The 26,825-nt window shown below is 46.9% G+C and overlaps 2 protein-coding genes across 12 annotated transcripts; one reads left to right on the top strand and one right to left on the bottom strand.

The window, feature by feature from the left end:
* Nucleotides 1-3,159: 3,159 nt before the first annotated feature.
* LOC118903742 lies at nucleotides 3,160-7,646 on the bottom strand. 2 transcript variants are annotated; one of them, XM_036869160.1, is made up of 2 exons: nucleotides 4,493-7,646; nucleotides 3,160-4,236 (listed from the first exon to the last, which is right to left on the bottom strand). In XM_036869160.1, the coding sequence occupies exon 1, from the start codon at nucleotides 7,597-7,599 to the stop codon at nucleotides 6,631-6,633; it is 969 nt and encodes a 322-aa protein (XP_036725055.1). In that variant the 5' UTR covers nucleotides 7,600-7,646; the 3' UTR covers nucleotides 3,160-4,236; nucleotides 4,493-6,630. The 2 variants fall into 2 exon arrangements, with proteins under 2 accessions (XP_036725055.1, XP_036725056.1); XM_036869161.1 differs by having other exon boundaries at nucleotides 3,160-4,214.
* A 54-nt stretch (nucleotides 7,647-7,700) lies between these two features.
* SERPINB9 (serpin family B member 9) lies at nucleotides 7,701-26,718 on the top strand. Of its 10 annotated transcripts, none has more exons than XM_036869153.1 (7): nucleotides 7,701-8,036; nucleotides 13,568-13,705; nucleotides 14,060-14,177; nucleotides 15,522-15,664; nucleotides 17,065-17,220; nucleotides 24,638-24,696; nucleotides 26,127-26,643. In XM_036869153.1, the coding sequence occupies exons 1-6, from the start codon at nucleotides 7,716-7,718 to the stop codon at nucleotides 24,677-24,679; spliced, it is 918 nt and encodes a 305-aa protein (XP_036725048.1). In that variant the 5' UTR covers nucleotides 7,701-7,715; the 3' UTR covers nucleotides 24,680-24,696; nucleotides 26,127-26,643. The 10 variants fall into 10 exon arrangements, with proteins under 10 accessions (XP_036725048.1, XP_036725047.1, XP_036725046.1 ...); XM_036869152.1 differs by having other exon boundaries at nucleotides 25,783-26,643; XM_036869157.1 differs by lacking the exons at nucleotides 7,701-8,036; nucleotides 24,638-24,696; nucleotides 26,127-26,643 and adding exons at nucleotides 10,194-10,332; nucleotides 11,957-12,134; nucleotides 18,282-19,615.
* Nucleotides 26,719-26,825: the final 107 nt, after the last annotated feature.

Genomic DNA, 26,825 nt, shown 5'->3' with positions numbered 1-26,825 from the left:
GTAACTTTGTTTTGCTGATCTTCTAAATTCCCAAACTGGAACATATATTTCTTACCTGGCTTTAAAACTATGAGCTAAAAATATGTATCTGCATATAAAAAAGGATAAAATAATAGAGAAAAATAGCTTGTAGGTTTATGGGATTATGGATGATTTGTCTCTTCCTTTCCCAAAATGTCCTCAAAAGCAAGGTGACTCATGGAAACAGGGGTGCATTGATGAAATTCAATATTTTATCGAGTTGTAGCCCAGTCAGAAAACCACCTTACTCTTATTAAGTAAGGCTTAACGGAAATAAACATTAGTGCTGGACTTACAGTAATTTGCTAAGCTTATAATAACCAAGAGTAAACTGTAATAACTTTTGATTTAGTAACAAAGCTTCTTTCGGGGCACCTTCTCCCCTTTTCCTATTCTCCAGGGTACATACGGATGGGTCCTGCTGCTTCTTACCTGGGCGCATGCATCAGAGCTGCCAGGAGAGTGCTGGCGGCTGGACCCCAATCAGCACCTCTAGAGGAAGCGCCCTCCCCAGGGCTGCAGATTTGAGCTTGGCTTTTGTCATCCCTGCCAGGCGCCCCCCGAGGCCACCCTGCCCAGTTTCAGCCACTCGAGTAAGAAACGTATGTCTCTTCGGGATCCCCCAGATTCAAAGTAAAGTTTGTCTTTTCCTTGCAGCCCCATTTTAGGTTGCACTGGCTCAAACCTACCCTCCAGGTTTGGTGAAATCTGCCCAGCTGATGACATGGGGATCGAAATGTAGTTTTTATTTGCAGAGAGCTATATTCTTTATTTGTAGAACACTGTTGATGATGATAATCCAGACACCAAAGTGAAGGCGAGCCAGCCACTCGTGGGTTTTATGTCATGGTTTGGGCTCTGGAATCACACGGCAGGTTCATCAGTGACATCTCCCTGTAGCTAAAGCAGGGTCACCCCTGCACCACCCCCGGTATGTGCTTGTAGGGGTCCAAGAGGTGAGCATGTACGGCGCCGGCACAGAGGAGTGCTGTAAAGGGAAGGGGGTCTCCAGTCCACAGGTGTCCTGTTGCCCAGGGTCACCAGTCATGAGCCCAGGCAGCTAGGATTGGCTGCTCGTGAATGAACAGGTATATTAGTTTCCTGTAACAAATTACTGCAAACTTCCTGGCTGAAAACCACCAAAGTGTATTATCTTACAATTCTGGAGCTCAGACATTCACAACAGCCTCCTTCTGGAGGCTCCAGGGGAGGAGAACCCATTTCATTGCCTTTGCCGGCTTTTAGAGGCTGCTTGATTTACTCACGTCACTCTGACCTTTCCTTCTGTCCTCACATCTCCTTCTCTGCCTCTGACCCTCCTGCTTCTCTCTCATAAGGACTCCGTGACTATATCAAGCCCCCCAGACAATGCAGGACCATCTCCCCCTCTCCAGATCCTTGACTTGACCACATCCGCAAAGCCCCTCTTGCCACGTAAGGTGACCCAGTCACAGGTTTGGGGGATCAGGACGTGGACATCTTTGAGGGGCCCTTATTCTGCTGACCACACCCAGTGTCCACTGGCAGGGGTGCTGATGGCCAGGTGACCACAGCAAGGCATGGCTCCGGACCTTCCCTGATGGTCCTCGGGATCACTGACTTGCCTATGTGGCAGGCGAGTGGCACTTTTGCCATCAGTTTCTGAAGAATGCTGGGCAGAGAGGACAACTCAGGAAACTTGTTTTCCCTGCCCCTGAATCTCTCCTCTGCCCTGGCCGTGGCCTTCCTGGGAACAAAAGGAGACACGGCTGCCCAGATGGCCCAGAGGTGTGTGCCCGTCACACAGGAAGAACCAGGTACGTTTTTTCCTGTGATTCCATAGGGCTGATCTTTTCACAGCTTCACACCAGCTCATGAGAGCCAGTGGGGCCTGCAGGTGGCAGGAGGGGCACCGTGGTGATGAAGAAAGGGCAGCCTTGGGTGGAAAACTGAGCTGTGGAGGACAGGGCATTTCCCAGTGTCACAGGAGAAATCAAGTCACAAGTTACGTTCTCTGGACCAGAACCTCAATGTATTATATAGCAAAATTGCATCTCTGATGAGGAAGGTAAGACTACAATTCTGTTTCACAAAAAGGCCAAGGATTTCAACCTTGTTTTATTTTAAATTTTGGCTAAATGTGTACTTAAAACTGAAATGCAGCTAAGTGAACTTTTTGAAAAATGGGTCATTTTTTGTGTGTGATTATGCATAGTGAAAGAAGAACACAACACAAACGGGACCTTACATCTTCTGGAATTATTTAGGGGGAATATATTTCATTGCTCTGAAAGGTTATGTGACCTTACGTACAAAGGAAGTAGTGGATCATACTTTAGGGAAGTGGTCCTTAGTGTCTTTCTGTTTCAGGTTTCTTTGACGATCTGGTGAAAGTGTCCTGGAACATTGCCATCTGTACAACGTTAACATAATTAATATATGATCAATATGATATATATAATTAATATGTAATATAATTAATAATAACAATAATATCAGGGGTGTGTGCACACTCCCCTGAAGTGCATCCATGGATCTCAATTTGGGTTCCTTCCGGCTCACTGGAGGACATAGTCTCTGGGCTGGTGTGGGATCAGGCTGGTGCGGGATACAGGAACAACCTAAATTCTCATTCTGTCTTGACACGTAATCACAGTCGGGTCTGGAGAACTTCTGTAAAATTGCTGGTGAAACATTTTCATTTTTATTCGTGCTCTTTCCTGTATTCCCTGGGCCATGGTAGATTCAATCCCAAAGACTTATTTTTTTCTCTCTCTCTCTGTCTCCTGCTATCAAGCTTTCCTGGCCTGAATAAGTCTGCTACACTGGGTCTCAGCTGGGGGCCACTGTCCCCCCATTGAAGGCAAGTGTCAATCTCTGGAGGCACATTTGGTTGTCATAATTCAGGGAAGTGCAACTGGCATCTAGTGGGCGGACGCTGAACGGCCTGGTCTCGCAGAGACAGCAGTGAGTGGTGGCGTGAAGCGAGATCTTGATTCCCTGCCCAGGAATTGAACCTGGGTAGCCTGGATGAAAACCAGGAATCCTAGCCACCAGACCCCCTGGCTCTTGCCCCCAGTGAAAAAGGCATTTCTCACGGAGGCAAAAACTGCAAAAACAGGTACAGAGTTTATTATTAGAGACATAGCACAACAACAGGTGGGAGAGCACACAGAGAAACAGTTTGTTTAGTTAAGACAGAAGCAGGGCAGAGATGCACACCCGGGGAGCAAGGGTGTGGGCGTCCCCCCTAGTGAGGAGGAGCCCAGTAAGGAGGCGGTGAAGTCATTCACATAGGGCAGCTCTTCCGGGTCTCTGTTCCCCTTTGGCCAGTTACCTGGTTTCTTTTTCCACACCTGCCCTGCCCTAGGACCCTCCCCAGCATGCGTGCCCAACTTTTTTTCCAAGATGGGATTTCAGCCCAGAGGCCTATGGGACGGCCTTAGCATCACCTATTCTGGGGTGGTGCCCCCTCCTTTTTGACCCCCAAGCAGCCTTTCTGTGCATGTGCAGCGTCTCCCTTGCCCCAAGGATGGGAATTATGTGACCTGTTGATCTATTACTCAAACAACGTTAGCCCCTCTCTGCTCCTGCCATGATTGTTATCTTAGGGCGTCCACAGGAGACAAAGCCTGGCTATTTACCCTGTTTCTGTTGTTACTTCCACTTCGGAGAGCAAACAGGAGGCTGATTGTAAATGTCTAAGCTGGAGCCCATCTATCTCCCCTCTCAGGAAATGCAAACAGAAGGCTAGTTGTAAGTGTCCGGCCTGAAGCCCACTTTTTCCTGCCCCATGAAATGTAAACAGGAGGCCAGTGGTAAATGCCTAGCTTGGGGCCCGTCTCTCTCCTGCCTCTGTCCTACAGTGCACCGGGCGGCCCCTTCAAGGAAGGGTCATCTGGCCCCAAATGTCAATAGTGCTGCTGTTGAGAAACGCTGAGCTGGACAATTAAATCAACCGCCTTTTCACGTAGGAACCCACCAAATCTTCAGTACAGACATCTGTTTGGAGGTTGCTCTTTGAGGGATTAGTGGGCGATGCTCAAAGCCGGTGGTGGTATTTTCTGTTAACAAAGGTGGAGACGGTCACCAAGGTCCCCATCATTTCTCAATGAAGTTAACAAATGCAACACGCAGTGCTTTCTTAGAACTGCTGACTGGCTCTGTGAAGCAAATACATGGAGTTGCTGTCAGGAAGTAGTGTTCACACATTCCTGAAAAGGAAAACAGAAGAAACTACAGAAGAGAAGAGAATGAAGTAATACTCTACTGCCTTAAACATATGCTTAGAGATACACATCTGCAACTACAATTTTGAATTTTAATATTGTTTCTGAACTATGTCTTCCTCTTTTTTTTTTTTATTGTTTCTGTCTCCCTGGTGTCAATCCCAATATGTCGATCCTCCTGCACCCAAACCTGCATCTCCCCCTTGACTCCCTGTCACCCACTGTGCTGTAGAAGGACCACCCTGGGTCCCCCCCAATCTTACCTCAGTTGTTGGGCAGGTTCCCCGCCAAGATGTCTTAAATGTGCCCCCTTCTGAGCTGCACCGCTACTACCCGGATTCAGAGTCTCACTGTATCTTCTCCACTATCATTTTAGCTGCTGCTTTTTTTTTTTTTTTTTTTTTTTTTTTTTTAGCTGCTTCTTAATTGGTCTCTCCAAGTCCAGCCTGGTCCTCTCCTGTGTCTCATAAATCCACACTCTGACAGAATTTAGAAGGACTTTTCTAAATGAAAATCTCTTCATGAAACTGAAGCTTTAAAGCTGCATAGCTTCTATGAAATTCCTTAGTCCAGAAAAACCCCTCCATAAGGCAATACTTGAAGTCACAACATTTTTGCCGTGGAATACACAGGGTGGTGGTGGTGTGAGATTAGCGAGCCGATGGAGGGTTCCCGGCCCTCTGACTGGTCGGCACTGCCAAGCATTCTTCTGTGGGACTCAAATACATCCTTCATCACGGCTCTTGGTGCCATCCCGTGGAGGTCACTCGCTCTGGGCTTGATCTCACTGGGGATGAGGCTGGGTCCTTTGGTTGGCTGCGTCTTCCCGGACCAGCACTGGTGATTCCCGGAATCTCCTGGTTAATTGGCGTTCATTTTCGAACATCAGCCTGGTCTTTCAATGTTGGGGAATATTGGGACACAGGGACCCACCCGCCACCTTCTTGGTCACGTGGCTCCTCCTTCCCTCCACCTCCTCTTTCTTCTACGGAAGCTAATCTATTTGAAAGCACGAGATGCGCAGAGGAGGGGAGCCGACCGTCACGCACTTTACATCGGAAACCAAGGAATCGCGGGGCGCTTATCTCTCGGTTTCAGTGTACTGGGTACCCTTCCTGATTTAGCCCAACTTACATGTCGAGGCTCCTTCCCTGCCACTGTGCTCTGCCCGAGCCCCTCCCTGACAGGCATCCCCCCGAAACCTCCAGGCCATTCGCAGAGGACCTTCCTCACTCCCTGTTCTCTTAAGTTACCGGGAAGAACTCTCTTTCCGGCTGAAGAGCTATAGCATTTTTTGATAATCACATCCCCCCGAGTCCTCTCAGTCATTTAACAAATACGTTTCAGACACTGTGGTTGATGTTATGGACACAAAAACGAGTCAAGGAGAGTTAGGCTGTCCTCAGGCTGGTTGTCCAGCGCGGAAGACAGAAGCTTCTCCAGAAAGTCCCTCTGGAGTTAAGTGTCTGACGGGGATTTTCTTGGGGTATTTGGGTGTGGCGGCCACCATCTGTTTTCTCATAACATCTAGAAAGTACCTCTGAGCATGTCTCTCATCAGACTGTGAGCCACCTCAGGTCACAGGTCATGTCCTCAGCTGGGTGCCCAGCACCCAGCCAGCGGCCGGGCACATGGGAGGGGCTGAGACCCCTCTGCTAATTGAGTTAACGAGTCTTCATTATGACACGACGACGCAGCACGACTTGGGGAAGCACTCGTGGAAGAAACGTGTTAAGAGGGGAAAAAAGGTCTTCAGCGTTACGGAAACCTTTGCAGAACGGGGCCAGACTCAGTGTGTGCGCTTCGTAGGCTGCTGAGAAATCCCGTCTGAGTGCCCGCGGAGCTGTGATTTGCTAACAGTACCTGTAAATGACACAGGAAAGGCTGCCAGTGTGGCACGTCGGCCTCACTGGACGTTACAAGGGAAAGAGGGACTGACTTTGGCTGTGGTCTCCCAGGGGCTGGTGCTGTGACCCAGTTACCGAGGCCTGTTTGTGTGTGCTTGCCTGATTTTCGGGCCAGCAACACAATTCTGTTATTTCTCTTGGGCCTGTCAGATCATGAAACAGGTACTTTGAAAAACACAAACCTCTTCCCTTCTCGACAGTGCTGGAAAATCCCCGAAAAATGCTTCCTTTGGGGGGGCCTTGTTTTTCCCTTATCTGGCAGGATCCTTAACATTCAACCGGATAGGGAAATACTTTTCAGTTACAATCGTACTTTCTTAAAATAATAAGACGGGGAAGATTTTGACTGGAAAAATAAACAGCATTTCAAAATCTCTCCATTGTTAATCTATCGCTGAAAGGACTTCACGTGCCCTGTGTATCTTTTATTGGGAGGAGAGGGAGAAAAAACGAAAAGCGTTTTCGTATTGAGAGCTCTGCTTTTTTGTCCTTGGTTAAATCCATCTTCTATCGCTGGGGATATTATCTGGATGGGAGGGAAGGTTCCCCGGGTCTTGGTGCACAGAGGCTGCCCACATCTGTGAGGAGAGAAAAGGCAGAGAGCTGAGAAGGAGAGGAAGCTTGCGGGAGGGGCTGCAGGCTCCAGGGCAAACTGGCTCAGCAAAGCCAGAGCAGGTGCGAGTGTGGGCCGGGGCCGATGCCCGAGCCGTGTTTGCTGGTTCGGGCGTAAGTGAGCTCACCGCGCTGACTTGAGGTCGCCCCATGTTTAGCAGCTGGCTTGCAGGAGCCAGGTCCAGCTTGTCACTGCACAGGACACTGCAGCGGGCCTGCCGATTCCCCTGCCTCTCCTCCTGGGACCAGAGGCACTTACTTCCCTTACGCGAGCACGGATGAGATCTGCCATGGCTGCTTAGGAGAGGCTGGGGTTTAGAGCTAGTGACCAAGCAGTTGTCACTGGGAGAAGCGCTCACCTGGACTCCAGGTGGCAGGAGAGGCCCAGAAGGAAGGTCCTCTGGGAATGGCCTGGGAGGTCTGGGGGGCAGGGGAGGGGGTGTCTCAAGGAGGGAACTGGGGAGAGCGCAGTGGCAGGCAAGGAGCCTCGAAATGCAAGTAGAAGCCCCCTCTCTCCTTTCTTCCTTCCTCGCGGACGCGCAGAACAAGGCAGGGCTCCCAGACGGCGGGGCGCTAACTCGCGGGCAGGCGGTTAGTTGGTGTGTGTGGGCAAACAGGGATGCCAGAAGCTGCACCCCGTCCTTCCCGTTCCGGGGATCCCCGACGCCCTTCTCTTCCTCAGTCAGAGTCCTGAGCTGCGACCTTCGTCTGTCCTCTGTCAGACCATCCTCTGACTCACAGTAATGTGTATGACACGAATATAAATACAGCAATTGGCTATGAGAACTTTTGAAATTAAAAAACATTTTAAAGGAGCGGGTGTTTTCTAGCTGTTTTACTCTTGTGTCCATAGGGCAGGGAAACCCCCAGAATTTGGGAAGAGTCTTGGTGTATTTACACAAAGAAAAAGAAGTCTGTGGATTGTCTTGAACCAGAACTCAGTGCCTAAGCGCTCTGGGGCGTGGGGATGGGGAGTGGGGCGTGGGTGACAGGTGAGTGTGTAGGCTTACCTAACGTTCAAGCTTTCCTTCCCAGGTTAAAGCTGGAGGAGAGTTATGCCTTGGAGTCTTTTCTCTGCAGTTCAAGAATGACCGGTGTGTTTGAGAAGGCCAAGGCCGACTTTCCCGGAATGTTCACTACGAAGCACGGCCCCAGGTTGCACACAGCACTCGGCGAGGCCAGCAAGGAAGGCAGCGCTCAGCACCGGTGCCGAGCTTCCTTCTCTCCATCAGGCGCCGCAAAACCAGCAGCATTTCCTTCTGCGGCAGGTTCTCTTCTCCAGAAAGAGGTACGCTTGCTATCCACACACCTTCCCCTCTGCCGACCTTGCCTTAATTTACATCAGTGATGCAGTGAGTGCAGCGACTGAAATGGCGAAACAAGTGTGTGCTCAGTGGTTTTTGAAAGTTTGGGCTGAGCATCCCGCAGCAGCTGGGAGTAGCCGAGGCGTCAGAGGTGTGACGGGTGTGGCTGAGAAGGTTGTTTGTCTTGCAGCATTTGGGGCACCCCTGAGTGGTCCTGCCCTCCCCGCGTACCCCGGGACGGCTCCCCTCCCAGGCTGTGCCCGCCGTTTGTGGGTGTCCTTGGAGCGCCTCAGTGGTCCACAGGAGCTTACCACAAATGCAGAGTCTGGGCCTCACCCTCAACCTAATACACTTTGATGAGACGCCAAGTGAATCACAGGCATGTGAAAGTCTGGGAAGCACTGTCATGAAGGAAGAAGCATTGTCTTCCCCTCGGCTGAACCCCTGAGCCTCTCCGGGCGTTAACTGCTTGTAAAAACTGTTTCCCCTGCCCCTCGTGTTGAGGCCTGCTTCAGACTGTCCTTGGAATTTGTGAAATGTCCAAACCTATACTTTAAGGGCTGTTCCTCAAATTTGTGAAGTGTTCTCGGTAGGGAACAGCTATGGCTTCACATTGTCTGAAAGGCAGTGGCTGCCTTCACAGTGCTGGGCGGACAGGTCCCCCACTGGGAGGCAGGGGAGGGGGGCTGGGCTGGAACGGGCCCCTGCTTTAGCAGGATGCAGAAGAATGGATAAGTAATGCTGTTTAATTTCCCTTCATAATCTGACATTTCTCTCCAGTTCCTTTCCTATGCTGCTCACCAGCCCCCCAAAACACACACACTCCCAGCAGTTCTGATTGGCCCCATCTTCTTCATGGCTCGGCTTCTTCTTTCTGTAGAGACATGGAGCCAAGTAAGCAAGCAGAGGGTGAGCTGCTTAATCTTATTTACATGTGATGTACTTATTGTCTTTCATGTCCTGTAGGACTTTTAAAAAATATATATATATATGACACTTTATGCCACTTTTAAATGAATCATTGAGAATTCATGTCATGCTGGGTCCTGTAATCACAGGTTTTCTAGCTCAACTTTTTGTCCAAGACCTATGGAGAAAGGGAAAGATGGGAACTAGAACCACGTGATTAGAATATAAGCAATGATTTTAAAGCATTGTTAATGTGTGATAACTGACATACATTCAAAAACACTGAAACCTTGAAGTTTGTAACCCCTTCATATTCTGGAATGATGCTGGAATCAGGAGAAGACAGGAGTGATACCTAAAAGGATAATATGCAAAGTGATATTTTAGCCTTGTGCATGATTTTATGTTTTCAGTGTACTACGTACGTATGGAACTGTTCAAGTTGTTATTTCCAATATTTATATTAGAAAAATTATATAGACACTTTATAATTTTAACCAGCTTTTTAAATAACACTTGTACTTACTGTATTGTAATAAATTTCACTTTTAACAGGAAAAAAAAAAAAAAAGAAAGAAAGATATCCTGTCAACACGCTTCCGGTGGCTGGGGCCTCTGGCCGCCGGCCTGGGGTGAAGCTGACACAGGAGGCATGGGAGGAGTGTGGGCCCTGATGACCCTGAACCACTGAGACCCGCTGGAAGCCTGCCCCCCTCGGAGGCCCCGGCCGAGCCCCTCCGTATCTGTTCTGCCGCTCGGCTTACACGTCAGCACCACAGCCCAAGCCCAGCGGTGGGCAAGGGCTCGGACCCCAGGGGCGCTGGCCTCTGCAAGTGGGCTCGGGTCCGCTGATGAGCGGCGGGCACTGGAGGAGTCCTGCGTCCTGGCTGCCTCTTCCATCACGTAGGGCAGGCCCCGCTGGAAAGAGCCCCAGGCCCTCCGCACCTACAGCAGGAGCGCGCCTCTGCACCTGTGTCCGCTTCCTGGAAGTGGAAGAACCCAGGGGTCCGGGTCCTCTTCGCCTCTCTGCACGCGCCCCCGGTGTGCCTTCTCACTGGACCCAGAGCCAGCGGGGCGGCCGCACTTTCCCTTCCAAAACCTCGTGGGTCTCCGCCGCCGTCCCCGCCCCCGTGCCCGCGGTCGGGGTCGCGGCGGGACTGTGCGTCCTGGCGGCGCGGGGCTGGGGGCGGGGCGGGCTGGGGGGGCGGGGCTGGGCGGGGCGGCGCGGGGCTGGGGGTCCGGCCCCGCCCACCCGTTCCCCCGGGCCGCGCCCCGCCCGCGGCGCCGGGAAGCCCTGGGCGGTGGGCGGCACGGGGCGCTGCAGTGGCCGGTCTGCGCCTCGGGCGGTCGGGGTCCCGCGGAGCAGAGGAGGCAGGTGGGCCGGCGCGCGCGTGGGGGCCGCTCCCGCAGAGCGTGGGGCGGGCGGGGCGGCCTGTTTACCGGAGCGCTGGCTGTGCGGCTCGGGCCGGGGCGCGCGTCCGGGACGCAGGGTCCGGGAGAGTCGCGCAGGGTGGGGACTCAGACGCCGCCCGAGGCCGTGATGCTTGCGTGGAGAGGGAAGGGTGAGCGCCGTTAACCGGAGTCGGGCAAACAGTGCTTTTGGAGGCTCACACGTGGCTTGGAGGGGCTGCAGGGGTTCCGGAGGCCGGGGCAGGAGGCCGGGTCGTTTAGGGCAAGTGCGCCTTGAGCTGATCCCAAGGGCCGTGGGCGGGTTACGAGCCGCGTGGAGGGCCAGGACGCCGCCTTCCTCTGCGCAGAGTGTATGTGGGGAGAGTGGGGACCCGTTCTGTCCTGAGGCTCTCAACCGGCGGCGCGGAGGCAGCGGGCAAGGCTTGGTGACGCGTGTGAGGGATGAAGGGGGCCTGAGGCCAGCGGTTGGGTGAGAGAGGGTCTCATTTCCAAGGTGGGCCGGAGAAATGTGGGCTGGGGGACGATGGCCGTGCCTCGTTCAGTTTCAGATGTGCCCCCAGTTTCAGACGACCTGCCCACCAGCGCGAACACCGCCGACCTCCCTGCTTCACAGACACAGCCTCCCCGTTCTCACTGGCTGTACCCCGTCACCCCGACTGTCCTCTCCTGGACCCCCCCCCTTCCTCCTTGCCTTTCCACTCCGGTGTCCCCCAGGCACTGGTTTCCCCTGTCATGCTCAGTCTACTCTGGAGGCTTTTGGTGGGAGGAATGAGGGAAGCTTCCAAATCCGCGTTTCTGAGCCAAAAACAAAAAACAGAACAAAACAATGCACGTTGTCTCGGCCCCATTTCCAGTGTTCCAAGAGTCACCTGAGGTCTGGAGAACAGGAAGGGCCGGCACCCTGAGCTGGGTTATGGGTTACGGGATAATGGTTGGCCATAGGGAGCCGAGGGCCGTCCCCAGACTGAGCAGCCACTGTAGGTGAAAGTTCTTTGCCTCACAGCCCATTTTACACCCGTTTCCAGCCTGTCTGGATACAATTCAGCATCTCATACATTTTTCAGGTATCAGCTGGCAAATGGGGAGACCATGGCCTGAGTCATAACTGAAAATCTCACGAGGAGTCTTCATAAATATATGCAAGAATAGACATGGTGTTATGGGGACCAGGCAGAGCACCTACACGTTTTTCATCCGGGGTTTCCTCCCCTTCCTGCTCCCTGACCCTGTCCTCCTCTTCAGATGGGGAAGGATTGGACTTCACTGCTCCCAGGAGCCGTGTGTGTGTGCGTGTGCGTGTGTGTGCGCATGTGCGCGCGCTAGTGCACCTGTGAGTGATTTCTGTTGATTTTCCCAAGGCTCTCAAGCTGGCTTGACCTGCTGCCAGTACCACACTTAGCTAATTACCTTAACATTGGACTTATTTTTTGGATGGAGAGCAACAGGAAATGGATCTCCCTCCATAAAATATTTTTGAGCTTTAAGATGAAAAAAAAAAGTACAATTCTAAAATCGCCATGTGTCAGGTCAACAGCATTCAGGGTTTATTGAGGTGGCCTCCTTTCTCTTCGCTCTCTGGCTCCAGACCCAGCATCATGGACGCTCTTTCTGAAGCAAATGGCGCCTTTGCCCTCCGCCTTTTAAAGATACTGTGTCAAGATGACCCTTCACGCAACGTGTTTTATTCTCCCGTGAGCATCTCCTCTGCCCTGGCCATGGTCTTCCTGGGGGCAAAAGGAGACACTGCTGCCCAGTTGGCCCAGGTGAGCCTGGAGAAGGGACTCTTTTCCATTGTTATGTTCTGTCACCCCACTTCAGACCTCCTTCTGTAGAACTGCCCGAAGGAAGATGGGATGGACGCCTGGTGCACACGCGTGCTGTCTCGGGAGCTGGGGCTGCCTGGGGAACCAGAAGCAAAGGGCAGGGCTGAGGTCTCCTTCACTGAGATCTTTTGGGGGAAAAGTTTTTCCAGTTGATAACCTGAATATGGCTATCAAAATTTTGTCCTAGCACTTTATCTTTGTTTAGGATATGATACCGAAATTGTTTGAAATCTCAACAGCTAAGATCTATCTCATTTTTAGAATAAAAGACTTTGTAACTATAATGATTCACTGGTAAGAAGGGTAGGTTAATATCTGTTTCAAGTCAATGGTATACCAACATGCCTTCCAGCTGAGTTAGGGGATAAGCAGAAGTATGCAAAGAGGGTGAAAAGGCATGTGCTTATTACGTGTACAGACTGCATAGGTGCTAGTTAGCTTAGTTTAACAAATATTCAGCATCATCAAAATGAGTCTGTCCCTGTCCCCAGGGGATTTTATAGAGCAGGCAAGAGACACGTGCCCAAGAGGAAACCAGAAGGCTGGCGTCATGGCAGAGCTCCCACCCTGCACGCAAGCCCCTTCACCGTCGGGGCGCCTTTCTGTTTCAGTATGGTAATCATTTCCCAGATCACGTATGAGGGGGTGAAGGTTTCGGTGTAGAGGGGTGTTCTTTATTCTTGATGAACTTTCCTATGTTTTAGGCCAGCCGATGAACCCTTATAGGAGCTTTATGTGGGAGCCCCCAGGTTGTCTGGTTACTTTACGAGGTGTGACATGGAGCGGTCCTCACCCTCCCGTGCTCAACGGGAAAATAACAGGCACTCAGTGTGCGAAATCCATGTTGCTGCTTGTCACATCAAGGGAATTGCTTTCGAAGAGCGAGCTTTGGACTCTGTGTAAGCTGGCAGACTCTGAAAGCGCTGTCTTTCCCACTGTGATTTTTAATGCTTTTAACTGCATCCTTTTTATGGGGGGTAAATTTTAGAGGTAAGTTTGCCTCCATTTAGGGTACACTTAAACTTTCCTTGGGATGCAAGATTTTAAAATAGTTCCTTTTCTGAACCATCTTGTCCTTTTCATTCTTTCCTGTGATTCATCTTCAAACAAGAGAGATCTACTGAGGCAGAAAAGCCACCTCTTTTACCCACATGTGTTCTGTTTTCTCTCTCCCCCCCCGCCTTTCTCTCTGTATCTTCTCCCTACCGCCACATGGTGTTGCTTCTCTGGTATGTATTAAATCTGCACGTAAAATAAAAATAATGTCCTTTTAAAGGAACATTTTGTGAAGTATTTGGGAAAAAATTTTGCTCACAATTTTTGTTGAGACTGAAGAGCAATGCTGATAATTTTTAAATTATTTTTCTTAACAGGTGCTTTCTTTAAACACAGAGAAAGACATTCATGAGGATTTCCGGGCACTTCTCACCGAGCTGAACAAGCCTGGCACTCAGTACTTGCTCAGAACGGCCAACAGGCTCTTTGGAGCGAAGACCTGTGAGTTTCTGTCTGTAAGTTGAATGAACAGAACAATAAAAGTTGTAATCAAAATGTAGAGTCTGAGAGCAAGACTTCAGAGAACCGAAACTTATGAACATTATTTTAAAAACTTATAATTCTCTAACTATGCCTTGAATTATTTAAAATTTGACTACTTCTAAAATGCATTTATCCATTTCTGGTTATTCATGGCTTAGTACTTACCTATTTATAAACACTGATCTTTTAATATCTAGCAGACTAGGATGATCACTTTTAAGGGATGTCTGGTCTTTTTAATATAAAGTATGTAGTGTTCAGAGTTTTTAGAACCTTGCTGACATTATATTTAGGAATACAGCCTCACTGACCACTTTCCTCCAAAGATCTTTAAGGAAGCCTGTCTTTGGTTCTACCACACTGAGCTGGAGCAGCTCTCCTTTGCCAAAGCTGCAGAGCCGTCCAGGAAACAGATAAACGCTTGGGTCTCAAAAAAGACTGAAGGTCAGAATTACACGTTATCCCCCCTCCTGCCCTCTCCTCCTCCTCCCCCGCTCCCTGCTCCTCTGATGTCACTAGTCTTTCATGGTCAGCGCCGGGTTGGCTGGGCCTCATGGCATATCTGGACCTTCATGGACTCCCAGAGGTTCTGATCAGATGCTGGGATTTTCAACAACAGAGACTTCATTTTGTCCATTCACCCAGGACCAGAGTGACTGATATGAAAAGAAACTCATAGGCCAGGTTTCCAGTTTAATAACTCACAGCAAAACATGCTTTCACTTGGCCGGTAATGTTCACGTGTTGGGTGAATCCAGCACCTCTGTAGGAAGGAAACTGACGGTCTGATCCTACACTTGGGCTCCTCCGTCTAGAGTCCACGTGGACCTCCATCACATTACGCTTACTTATCCTCCTGCTTCTTTCATGTCTTTTGCCTGCACTACCATCCTTAGATGTGAAAAACCTAGACTTGTAGGCCAGCTGCAAACCCTCTCTTGGGGCTGATGGATTCTGCAGACTTAAATCACTGTTTTGGGGGGAGTGGGGCCTTATTCGTTTCTGTTTCAGAGGGTGGCATGTTCTGGTCTTGGCCCCCATGATCCCTGTGTGATGCTGGACCCACACAGGCCCCTCTGCACCAACTACACTTGGTACCACTAGGAACAATGCTATTTCCGTTAATAAGCGAGAGCCGTTTATTAACAAGTAAAGAACAAGAGGTTGTCTTTCCTTGAAGACTTAGCAGTCATCTCCCCTGTTCCTCTGGCAGCAGTGAATTAGCAGGGATGCTCTTAGTTCATTGAAAAGGTATGACTTGAGCTCCAGGAGAAGAAGGGAGTACCTTTCACTTACCACCTGACCTTTTCTGAGAATGTCTGGAGGATCAAATAGTGAAATGTTTTCTGGAGGCTTCCAGAAGTTCATCAGTGCACTCACGCTGTCCATTGGTGGTGATTTCCCCTTTGAGCCATTCGTTGTGTCTGCCTGTGCCGTGTCCACGGGCAGTCGTGGAATGTTTGCCCTGGACGTAGCTTTGGGGCATTGGACCACATGAGGTGACCGTAGCCTCTCCAGCCCATCCCTTATTTTCTGTTTGTCTTGTTCTCCCACCTGGAGCAGAGTTTTCCTTGAGTGACAGGGAAGTGGTTCACGTCACTGACTTTGCAGATATCCCGAAGTACCAGTGATAATAAATACCACCCGCGTGTGTGATTTCTGTATATACCAATCCAAACTCAGCAAATTTGAAAAAAGAATGTTTGGTTCTAGACTAATCATCAAGGATGTTCCAATAAGCCTTATGGTTGATTCCTCATGCTTTGTATTCTCTACTTTTCCCTGAAGGTAAAATTCCAGAGTTGTTGCCGGGTAACTCAATTGATGCGCAGACCAGGCTGGTTCTCATCAACACAGTCTACTTCAAAGGAAGGTGGAATGAGCAATTCAACGAAGCGTACACAAGGGAGATGCCTTTTAGAGTAAACCGGGTGGGGGAAGCTTTTGAACATCATGAGAATTTGATGAAGAAACTGAATGGAAAAATTAACTTTGTAAAAATATAAATGATTGGTTAAAAATAATTTGAAACTTAACATTTCTGAATGAAATTTTAAACTCAGTAGATAAGAACTGAAGGTATAAAAAACACTTTCTGCCGGTACTTTTTTGCATTTTATTACTGCTCCTACTGCCTTGATAATTTCTTATCCAGTCATTGCTGTATGAATGTGTCCATCATACATTCATTTCTGGAAACTCAAGGTTTTCTTTTAAGCCCAAATTGCTCAGATAGAAAGCAAAAAAAAAAAAAAATTTTTTTTAAACAGCCTACAGGTGTTAAGGAAGTGTGTGATATGTGTGTGACGGGGGGAGGGGACAGAGGGAGAGAACGTGAAAACATATTTCTTTAATCAGGTATTTAAAAAATGCAAATAAATATAGACTTGATTTGCTGTTAATTAATTTCTCATTATAAATTCAGTATTTATAGCTTTCTAATATTAAAACTGACAAAGACCTTAGTCTTGACATTGAGGTGTAACTTTGATTTAGGCAGGCATTAAGATAGTTTGCCAAACCCCTCAGCCCCTAAAACAAAATACGATTTTAATGCAGTTAGGAAATTTATAGGAGTAAAACCCTTTTCTTAGAATAAGGTGTACTTTAAATAATCAGCCTTCCAATTGCAAAGGGGGAAGGGGGAGAACAATTTTTCGGGCATGGATTTTAGAAACTATAAATAGTTATAAACTATAAATAGTTTATAATAGGTGACCTGTGTCAACTTTTTTAAATGAATTTAATCAGTGTAGTATTTCAGTTAACTTCTGCATGCATATAGCATTTCTGTGTTTAAAAAAAGTTATTTCCTCAAATTAGCGTATCAGAATTGAGACAATCGGATTTAAGTGCATGGAGACCCGTGGGGCTCTTCCCACTTGCTGCCACGCTGCTTGCTAAGCCTGTGCATCTGTCTACATTCTGGACCACGTTGCTGTGAAACTATAGGTTTCATCCCACTTTATCATAAAACCTTTTTCTAATTCAATAGGAATAATTTTCTATTTAACTTCATTTGATTATACTGTTTGGTTAGGTATATTTGCTGGGCATATTTTAACTGTGGCAAATCTGACTTCCTTTTCTGGAAAATGCAGAGCGGCACATTTATTTTGCTGAAGGAAGCATCTCCTTTCCCAGGCTAGCACCTGTCTGCTGACGGCAGATGCCTTGTGATGGGAACAGGAAGATGCTGGTGGGCAGTCTGTAAATATTCACTAGGGCACAAATCCTGTTTCCATCCCGGGTGCTGCAAACACTCTGGAGTCTTGTTGCCTCGTTCAAGAATCTGCTTTTAATTCCGGGCTCATGTGTTTCCTCCCGTCAGAAGGAGCAAAGGCCGGTGCAGATGATGTTTCAGGAAGGCACGTTTAGACTCGCGCACATCGAGGAGGTGCAGGCCCAGGTGCTCGAGCTGCCCTACGCGGGGGAGGAGCTGAGCATGGTCATCCTGCTTCCTGACGACCACGTGGCTCTGAGCTCGGTGAGTTGAACCCTGCGACACCCTCGTGTCCTTGCTTCTAGGCTAGAAGTCAAGCCCCTCCTCCGCCTTTGGGGTGCACCTCTCAGGCTGGGATGCGGGCAGCCAGGAGCAGGCAGTGTTCAGGCTCTTGGGCTCTGGATGCAACGGTTATTCAAGACCTACTTCTCCCGTTATCGCCACGTGACCTTGTCACATCACTCATCCCGGCCTTTGTCTTCTCACATGCGGACAAGGCTAACATCTGCCTGATAGCCTAATTACGAGGGTAAAATGGGGGTAGTTCAGGTAACAAGCATAGCACACCATCTGGTCCATAATAAGCCCTGTGTAAATGGGATCCACTGTTATTATCATAATCGTTGATATGAGCGTTATATTTTCACGTCTCTGTTCAGAACCTGAGACAGGGAATGACCTAACACGGGGGCAGGGGACGAGGCAGGAGCCTCACTCAAGGGGCAGAGCCAGAAACTCCCAAGATGGCTCTCCCCAGCCGCCTTGCTTCTTCTGGCGTGGATCCCTAGGCTGAGAGCCGACCGCCGCCCAGTAGGTTCTAGCCGGGCGCTGGGTGGCAGGCAGCGTCCCCATGTCCTGTGGGCCGAGCTGCAGCCGCGGGCCTCTCCCTGTGAGGTCTCTTCTCCAGAAAGCACACGGGCCCCACCTCGGGGGAGATCTCCCTTCGGGGCGGGCTACACTGAGAGCCCTTTCTTTCCCATCTCTTTTCTAAGCAGCAATGTCTTGTTGCCTTCAAAAATAATCAAAGTTCAAAGCAAAAAAAGCAGCGTCAGCTGGGCCTTGAGAATTGTCAGGATAAAGTCTGTCTCCTGCAAGCTGTGGCTGAGGAGAGAGCAGCCGGGGTCCGGTGGCTCTGGGCTGCCTGGGCACCTCCCCGCCAGCCCCCGGCTTGGAAGGAAGCCGAGTGTGAACTAGTGCCAGTACGAGATCTCACACCTGTCCCGGCAGGTGACGGGGGCGCTGGTCCTTCTGCGAGAGGAGAAAGGGTCGGGGGTGCCTGACATGTGCTGAAGTAGGAATCACAAAGTGCAATTCTGGTCTTTCAGGTGGAAAAACATCTCACTTTTGAGAAATTCCTCGCCTGGACCCACCCAGACTGCATGAAAAGCACAGAAGTGGAAGTTTTCCTCCCGAGATTTAAACTGGAAGAGGCTTATGACCTGGGGTCTGTGCTGCAGGGTCTGGGGGTGGTTGACGCCTTCCAGCAGGGCAGGGCTGACTTCTCGGCCATGTCAGCCGACAGCGACCTGTGTCTGTCCAGGTTTGCGCACAAGAGTTTGGTGGAGGTGAACGAGGAAGGCACGGAGGCCGCGGCCGCTTTGGCCGTGACAGTGGTGGAGTGTTGCCTGGAGTCTGGACCCAGGTTCTGTGCCGACCGCCCCTTTCTTTTCTTCATCAGGCACAACAAAGCCAGCAGCATTCTCTTCTGCGGCAGGCTTTCCTCCCCATAGGGGATGCACTCACCGTGCGTGGGAGCTTTCCCCTCTCTGTGTCCCCAAATCCCACTGCACAGCGCCCGGAGGATGGGCCTGGGCAGGCTCCCACCCGGCTGAATGATCCGCCAGCACAATCCCTCGCTTCTTCCCCTGCTGACCACTTGTTTGTGCTACTTAAGCAGGATCGCGGGACAGGAGACCTTAACGATTCCCTGCTGTATTTGAGATGCAGCCCAAACCCCACAGGACGGCAGGCAAAGCGCTCCTCTGTGGCCCCAGACTTACTTCCCGCTCATTCCATGTACCATCCTCTCGAGTTACGCTGTGTTCTCAACTCTGGTCACATACTTGCCTTAGGCCATGTCAGCAGTAATAGATGCTACTCGCTATCGCTACCATTTTATAGATTTCCTGGTGCTTGTGCTTTTTAGGAAGTTTCTTTAATGCTCATTTTCATTTTATCTTTCTTTAACGTTCATTGGTCACCACGAATGTTCCAAATACCGCATCAGGTGCTGGGGCCGCAAAGGGGTGGAGTCACGGTCCCCTGGCACCTGCCTGCTAGTGCCCATGCCGGAATTAGGCAGCTTTGAGGACAACCAGGCTGGACTAGGTGATGCCCTTAAACTTACCATGTGACCCCTTGTAGGGATCACACCTTTCTTCGTGTTACTGTATTTCTGCACCTCAAACTCTAACGGTAAAAATTCCATTCAACCGTTAAAGCTCCAATGTCTTCTTCTCCGAGAAATGTTTCCTTTTCTGCGTAACCAGACGTGCGTCTTTGAACTCTCACTGCACCAAGGGAGGGCATGTCTCTTATGGTAGTTGCGTTCTCCAGCTAGACTCTAAGTTCTTCAGGGGTTGGGACTGTGTTTTACACATCAGTGTGCCACTTATTGTGCACCGATAAGCAGTTTGATCTTTGATGAGCTCTGTGACTTAAAAAAAAAACGGATTAGAAATCAGCGATTTTATTGGTTTTTTTTTTTAAAGAATTCTTTTTATCGAGGTGAAATTCACATAACATAAAATTACCATTTTAATGTGAATTGGCCTTTAACAATGTTGTGCAACCACCACGGTGATCTAGTTCCAAAAATATTTTATCACCCCAATGGAAAACCCTGTACCCACTAAGCAGTTACTCCCCATTCCCTCCTCCTCCCAACCCCCGGCAGACACCAATCTGCTTTCCATCTCCATGGATGTACCTGTGCTGGTAATTTCATGTAAGTTGAATAGTATAATATATACCATATACTCCTTTTGTGTCTGGCTTCTTTCGCCTCGCATAATGTGCTCAAGGTTCATCCATGTTGTAGCAGGTGTCAGCACTTCATCCTTTTTTATGATTGAATAATATTGCATTGTATGGATAGAGCACGTTTTGTTTATCCAACCATCCATTGATGGACATTTGGTTTGTTTTCATCCTTCCGCTATTTGTGAGTAATCCTGCTATGAATGTGCATGTACATGTATTTATTGGAATATTTGTTTTTCATTCTTTTGGGTACAATACCTAGGAGGAAATTGCTGGGTCATATGGTAATTCTATGTTTAACTTTTTGAGAAACCACCAAACTTCTTTCCACAGTGGCTGCTTTCCACTGGCACTGTATAAGGGTTCCAATTTCTCCATAGCCTTGCCAATACTTGTTATTTTCTCTCTTTTTTAAAAAAAAAATTATGGCCATCCCAGTGAGTGGGAAGTGATATCTCATGTAGTTTTCATTTGTATTTCCCTAACGACTAATAATGTTGAGCATCTTTTCATGTGCTTACTGACCATTTGTATATATCTTCTTTGGAGAAAAGTTTGTTCAAGTCCTTTGTTCATTTTTTCACTGGGTTGTTTGTCTTTTTGTTGTCAAGGTAAGAGTTCTTTATATATTCTGGATACTAGACCCTTATCAGATATGTGACTTGCAAGTATTCTCTCCCATTCTTTAGGTTATATTTTCCCTTTCTTGATAATGCCCTTTGATCCACAAAAGTTTTTAATTCAGTGAAGTTCAGTTTATTTTTTTCTTTTGTTGCTTATACTTTTGGTGTCATAGCTAAGAATCTATTGCCCTATCCAAAGTCATGAAGATCTACAGCTATGTTTTTTCCTAAGACTTTTATGGTTTTAGCTCTTATGTTTAGATTGTTAATCCATTTCGATATCTATGATATGAGGTAGGGGTCCAACTTAATTTTTTTGCATATGGGGTACCCTGTTGTCCCAGTACCTGTAACTCTTTTTGAATTGAAAAAAGTGTTGATAATAGTCAAAAAGGAAAGGTAATATCTAAACAATTAATAAGGTGAAAAATTACTCAATTTTGAAGAAACACCATAGCCAAATTGAAAGAAAATATTATTAAATATCTATAAAAATTGTATTTGCCAACAGTATATCTGATAAGGGGTTAATATCCAAAATATACAAAGAACTCATACAATTCAACATCAAAAAACAAACAGTCTGACTGAAAAATGGACAGAGAACCTGAATAGATATTTTTCCAGAGAAGATGTACAGACGGCCAACAGACACATGAAAGGATGCTCAACATCACTAATCATCAGGGAAATGCATCAGGTTCCTCAAAAAAATTAAAAGTAGAACTACCACACGATTAACAATTCCACTTCTGGGTATTTTCTCAAAGAAAACAAGAACACTAATTCAAAAAGATACATGTACCCCTATGTTCATTGCAGCATTGTTCATAACAGCCAAGATATGGAAGCAACCTAAGTGCCCATCGATAGATGGATGGATAAAGAAGATGTGGTATAGAGGAGTCAAGATGGTGGCATGGGAGGACGCAGAGTTCGCATCTCCCCACAACTAGGGCGCTTGCCGGATGGTGGTGGGGGACCCTGATGCCCAAGGAGATGGGGAGAACCCCCAAGCGAACGGATGAATGGGTAAAGAAGATGTGGAATATTACTCAGCTATAAAAAGAAACGAAATGGAGTTATTTGTAGTGAGGTGGATGGACCTAGAATCTGTCATACAGAATGAAGTAAGTCAGAAAGAGAAAAACAAATACCGTATGCTAACACATATATATGGTATCTAAAAAAAAAAAAAAGGTACTGATGAACCTAGTGGCAGGGCAGGAATAAATACGTAGACGTAGAGGATGGACTTGAGGAACGGGGAGGGGGAAGGGTAAGCTGGGATGAAGTGAGAGAGTGGCCCGTACATATATACACTATCAAATGTAAAATAGCTAGTGGGAAGCAGCTGCATAGCACAGGGAGATCAGCTCCGTGCTTTGTGACGACCTAGAGGGGTGGGTTAGGGAGGGTGAGAGGGAGGGAGGCTCAAGAGGGAGGGGATATGGGGACATGTGTATGCATATGGCTGATTTGCTTTGTTATGCAACAGAAACTAACACAGTATTGTGAAGCAGTTATACTCAAAGATCCATAAAAGAAAAAGTGATATACACACATACACATATATATATATATAAAATGGAATATTAGCCATAAAAAAGAATGAAATCTTGCCATTTGCAGCAACATTGATGGACCTAGAAGTATTGTGCTAAGTGAAATCAGTCAGAGAAGGACAAATACCATATGATTTTACTTATATGTGGAATCTAAAAAACAAAACAAATAAATGTAATAAAATAGAAACGGCGTCTTAGCTACAGAGAAGTAACAGGCGGTTGCCAGAGGGGAGGTGAGTTGGGGGAAGAGAGAAATGGATGAGACAGATTAAGAGGTACAAACTTCCAGTTACAAAATAAGTCATGGGTATGAAATGTACAGTGTGGGGAATATAATCAATCATAATGTAATATCTTTGTATCGTGACAAACGGTAACTAGACTTATCATGGTGATCATTTTGAAATGTAGAGAAATATCGAATCACTATGTTGTGTACCAAGAACTACCATAGCGTTGTAGGTCAATTATACTTCAAAAAACAAACAAACTCATAGAAAAAGAGATCAGATTTGTGTTCACCAGAGGTAGGGGTGGGTGTAGGGTAGGGAGAATTGGAGGAAGGTGGTCAAAAGGTACATACTTCCAGTTATAAGTGAATAAGTGCTGGGGGTGTGATGTACAACCTGATAGATACCATTAACACTCCTGTATGTTATCTATGAAAGTTGTTAAGGGGGTAAATCCTAAGAGTTCTCATCACAAGGAAAAATATATGAGATCGTGGATGTCCAGTAAACTCATTGTGATAATCATTTCATGATGTATGTTAAGTCAAATCATGATGTTGTACCCCTTAAACTTACACAGTGCTGTATGTCAATTATATCCCAATAAAATTGGAAGAAAAAATGAAATTCAATTAACGAAATTTTTAAAAATCAACAAGGAATTGATACCAGCGTATACAAAGAACTCATACAAATCAAAGAGAATAAGGCAGTAAATTCGTAGTCAGAGAAATACAAATGAAATACCTTGAGATACTGCTCTAGGCGCATTGGATAATTGGTGTCAGAAAGTTGGACACAACCTGGTGAAAGCCAGGAAGTAGGGGAATAGCACTTGTGGAACAGGAACTGAGACACCCACAGAGGAAGTAATCTGTCAGTGTCCTCAGTGGGCGTCTGTCTCGGGATCTGGGTGGCTCCCTTCCGGATCTGTGGCCCAGTGATGTCATGGCCAAGGGACCGGGATCTTCACTGTGGCCTCATGTGTAGAACAGGAGTTGGAAGCCACCTAAGCGCCCATGTCAGAGGGGAACAGATCATGAAAATGTGGGGCCCGCTTTGGAATAACTACGTAGGAGTCGGAAACTAAAGTGCAGGCTAGGTGTACGTTCAGTCTGGTGGATAGATGATGAGTGAAAAAAGAGGTAGAAGGAGGCATATAATCCAATTCCTTTTACATAAATTAAAAACATCTGCAACATTATGTATTATACAAGGATACACACCTATTGCGTTTCTTTTACTATTGGTGAGAACTTTTTCATAAATTTTCTTATGATGTTTTATTAATGAACAATTTTTTTTCCTATAGTAAAACCTAGGTTTTTCCTTAGTGATTTTGACTCTGCTTTCTGCTTTCAGTCTTAGAATTACTTTCCCATTGAGAAACCAATTAGTCACCTATTTTTTCTTCTGTGTTTTTACTTTTTAAATTGATTTAACTGTTTAATCTATCTGTAACTCGTTTTTGTGTTGTTGACATTCAGGAGAAAATATAATTTGATTTATTTGCAAATAGTCAATTTCTCAACATTATTTGTAAAATGATATGTTTTCTCCAGCCACCTGTTTTTTTCATCTTTATTCTTCCAGGTGAACTTTAGAATAATTTTTCAATACCCAAAATAATTTTTTTTAACTTTGGGATTTTTTTTTTGGAGAGATTAGTATGACATTAAGCATATAAAAATTATTTGAGTAAATTAATCTATATACAATATTTAGTCTTCTGCTCAGGAAAACGAGAGGAGGGGTCTCTATTTGTTCAAATCCTTTATTGTATGTCTCTGTCTAGGTTTTATGTTTTTATATTAAGTCCCACACAGTTTGGTTTTTTTTTTTTGTTATGGTTACTTCTAAATTTTATTGTAATTATAACAGTTGTAAACATTTTCCTCACCTGGTTATGGATGGAATATAAGTAAACAATTGAAGCTTAGACAATTAAAGAGATACATTGTTCCTCTCTACTACTACTAAACACACTTCTGACACCAGTTGTGTGGGCTTTCCCACACCTGGCAGTTCTCTAATTTACAGGGACACTGGGCATCCTACAATTTAACTCAGTTCCGTCACTAACTGCCTGGAGTTTGCTCAGACCCCAGAAATTAAGTGTTCAGTCCCATAAGACTGCCCCCCCTTCAGATGCCGATTTTAAGTCCCAGGTGGTTCTGAGCCCCTGGCTATAAATGGGGTTCCCACAACTCCTCCTTGGGTTCACATTTGCCAGAATGGCTCTCAGAACTGAGGAAAATGCATTATTTTCTATTACCAGTTGGTTTCTTATAAAGGATACAACTCAGAAACAACCAGATGAAGAGACAAGTATACAAGGTACGTGGGAAGGGGCGGGGCTTCCATGCCATCTCCAGGTGTCCCACCCTCCCAGTTCCTCCACGTGTTCAGCATCCTGGGAGCTCTCAGAAGCCGTCACTTAGGAATTTTCATGGAGCACGATCGATTATTAATTTGTAGCCCCCCTCCCCTCCCTGGAGCCTGGGGGATGGGACTGAAAGTCCAAGCATCTAATCACGGTTGGGTCTTTCTGGAGACCAGCCCCACCCTGCAGCCATCCGGGAGCCACCAGGATTGGCCTCCTTAGAACAAGTGATGTTCCTGTCACCCAGGAAAGGCCAAGGGATTTAGGAGCTCTGTGTCAGGATCTGGGGGCAGAGACCAATAAATATTTCTTATTATGTCACAGCATTTATTGTATATATGGCCAAATTGGTGAACTCTTAGTCATTTAAGAGTTTTCAGTACATTCCGTTGGGTTTTCTGCTCTGTGGTTATGCAAGAGGCGAATGACCTTAGGAGGGAGAACATCGTTCTCCTTGTTGCACTCCTGGTTCCTGTTTTTAGGATTTGTTTTTTGTCTTGTTTTGTCTTGGTCTTTTTTGCACTACCCAGAAATTCTGAGACAGAGTGTGCAATCACCATAAGAACCCTTGTGCTGCCCTTTGTTATAATTTAGAGCTTGGTAATTCCCAGTGCCCGTCAGACTATAAAAAAGTGTGGTATAAATTAGGCTTTTTGGAGGGAAGTTAACAAGACTTTCTGGAAGTCTTTCAATTGCAGATGAATGTTCCCTTGGGACCAGCACTCTCACTTTTAGATTATCTGTTGTACAGAAGCATTTGCACACGTGCTCAGATATGTTCCAGGTTTTTTTCTTCAGCATTATTTAAAAAATTCAGATCTACAGGGTTTTTAAATTATTATTTTTAATTGTGGTAAAAACACACATAATATAAAATTTATTATCTTAATCATTTCTAAGTATACAGTTAACATTATTTTTTAATAGCAAAAAAGGAAAGAAAAAGAAATGAAAGAAGGGGAGGGGGAAGGAGGAAGGGTGGGAGAGGAAAGAAAGACAATGAAATGGAATTAATCCAATTTTAATTTTTTTCTCCATAGAAGAATGTAATTCATTTATATAATGGAATATGATGCAGGAAATTAAAAAAAAATGTGATTGGTCTATATGTCACCGAGACAAGCTCCCTCTACTTGCCGCACAACAGGAAGACGAGGTGTTGAAGGAAGGAATAAAACTTTTTTCGGAAAGCTAGCAGACTGAGAAGACGGCAGATGAGGGTCTCCAAAAAACCATCTTATCGGGGTCTGGATGCCAGTTTCTTTTATAGCACAGAGAGGGGGAGGAGATGAGGAAGTAAAGTAAAAAGGCCATAAGTTTTGCAAATGTCCCCTGGAATGGCCAGGCTCGGGGAGGGGATGTGTTAATTTCTTCTTTCTCGCAGCCATTCACAGGCGGACAGGGTCCGGATGTTTCCCTGAACAAAGGCACTTTGGTTTAACATTCAGGCGGAGGGGCGGGGTGCCCCGAGGCAGGCCATTACGTATAGACAGTATCCTTTTGGTGAACAAAAGCAACGGGAAGCAAAGGTTAAAGTAAAAGAAACAGATCCAACATGTAGTCAGATTTGGCTCTTCCCTGTTATGTGTATGCAGTTCCTGAAAAAGATCATGAAAACAAATTAAGTGAAAAATGTATTTTGCAATACAATGTGTATAGTATGATGTCATTTTTGTGAACAAAACCCTGTATGTGTATATGTGAATTTATATATGTGAATCCATAAGAAAAAGTTTAAGGGGCTACATCTTTACTGCTAACAGTGGTTATCTCTGGGATAGATTGGAGTAGTGGGTATCGGAGGAAAACTTACATCTTTTTACTCTCTATATGTCCATTTATTTAAATTTTTAACTAAGAAGATATAACTCTGGGGACTTCCCTGGTGGCACAGTGGTTAAGAATCTGCCTGCCAATGCAGGGGACGAGCCCTGGTCCGGGAAGATCCCACATGCTGCAGAGCAACTAAGTCCGTACGCCACAACTACTGAGCCTGCGCTCTAGTGCCCACGAGCCACAACTACTGAGCCCACGTGCCACAACTAGTGAAGCCCTTGCGCCTAGAGCCCGTGCTCCGCAACAA

The sequence above is a fragment of the Balaenoptera musculus genome, chromosome 11 (genome assembly GCF_009873245.2).
Source record: "Balaenoptera musculus isolate JJ_BM4_2016_0621 chromosome 11, mBalMus1.pri.v3, whole genome shotgun sequence".
NCBI lineage: Eukaryota > Metazoa > Chordata > Mammalia > Artiodactyla > Balaenopteridae > Balaenoptera > Balaenoptera musculus.
This window is presented reverse-complemented; position numbering and strand designations above follow the sequence as displayed.

Coding starts and splice junctions, on each gene's coding strand:
- LOC118903742 (XM_036869160.1), bottom strand. CDS start 7,599: ATGGACACAAGAGTAAAACAGCTAGAAAACACCCGCTCCTTTAAAATG.
- SERPINB9 (XM_036869149.1), top strand. CDS start 7,716: ATGGGGAGTGGGGCGTGGGTGACAGGTGAGTGTGTAGGCTTACCTAAC. Junction 13,706..14,059: donor AGACCTGTGAGTTTCTGTCT/GTAAGTTGAATG, acceptor TTTCCTCCAAAG/ATCTTTAAGGAAGCCTGTCT. Junction 14,178..15,521: donor GGTCTCAAAAAAGACTGAAG/GTCAGAATTACA, acceptor TTTTCCCTGAAG/GTAAAATTCCAGAGTTGTTG.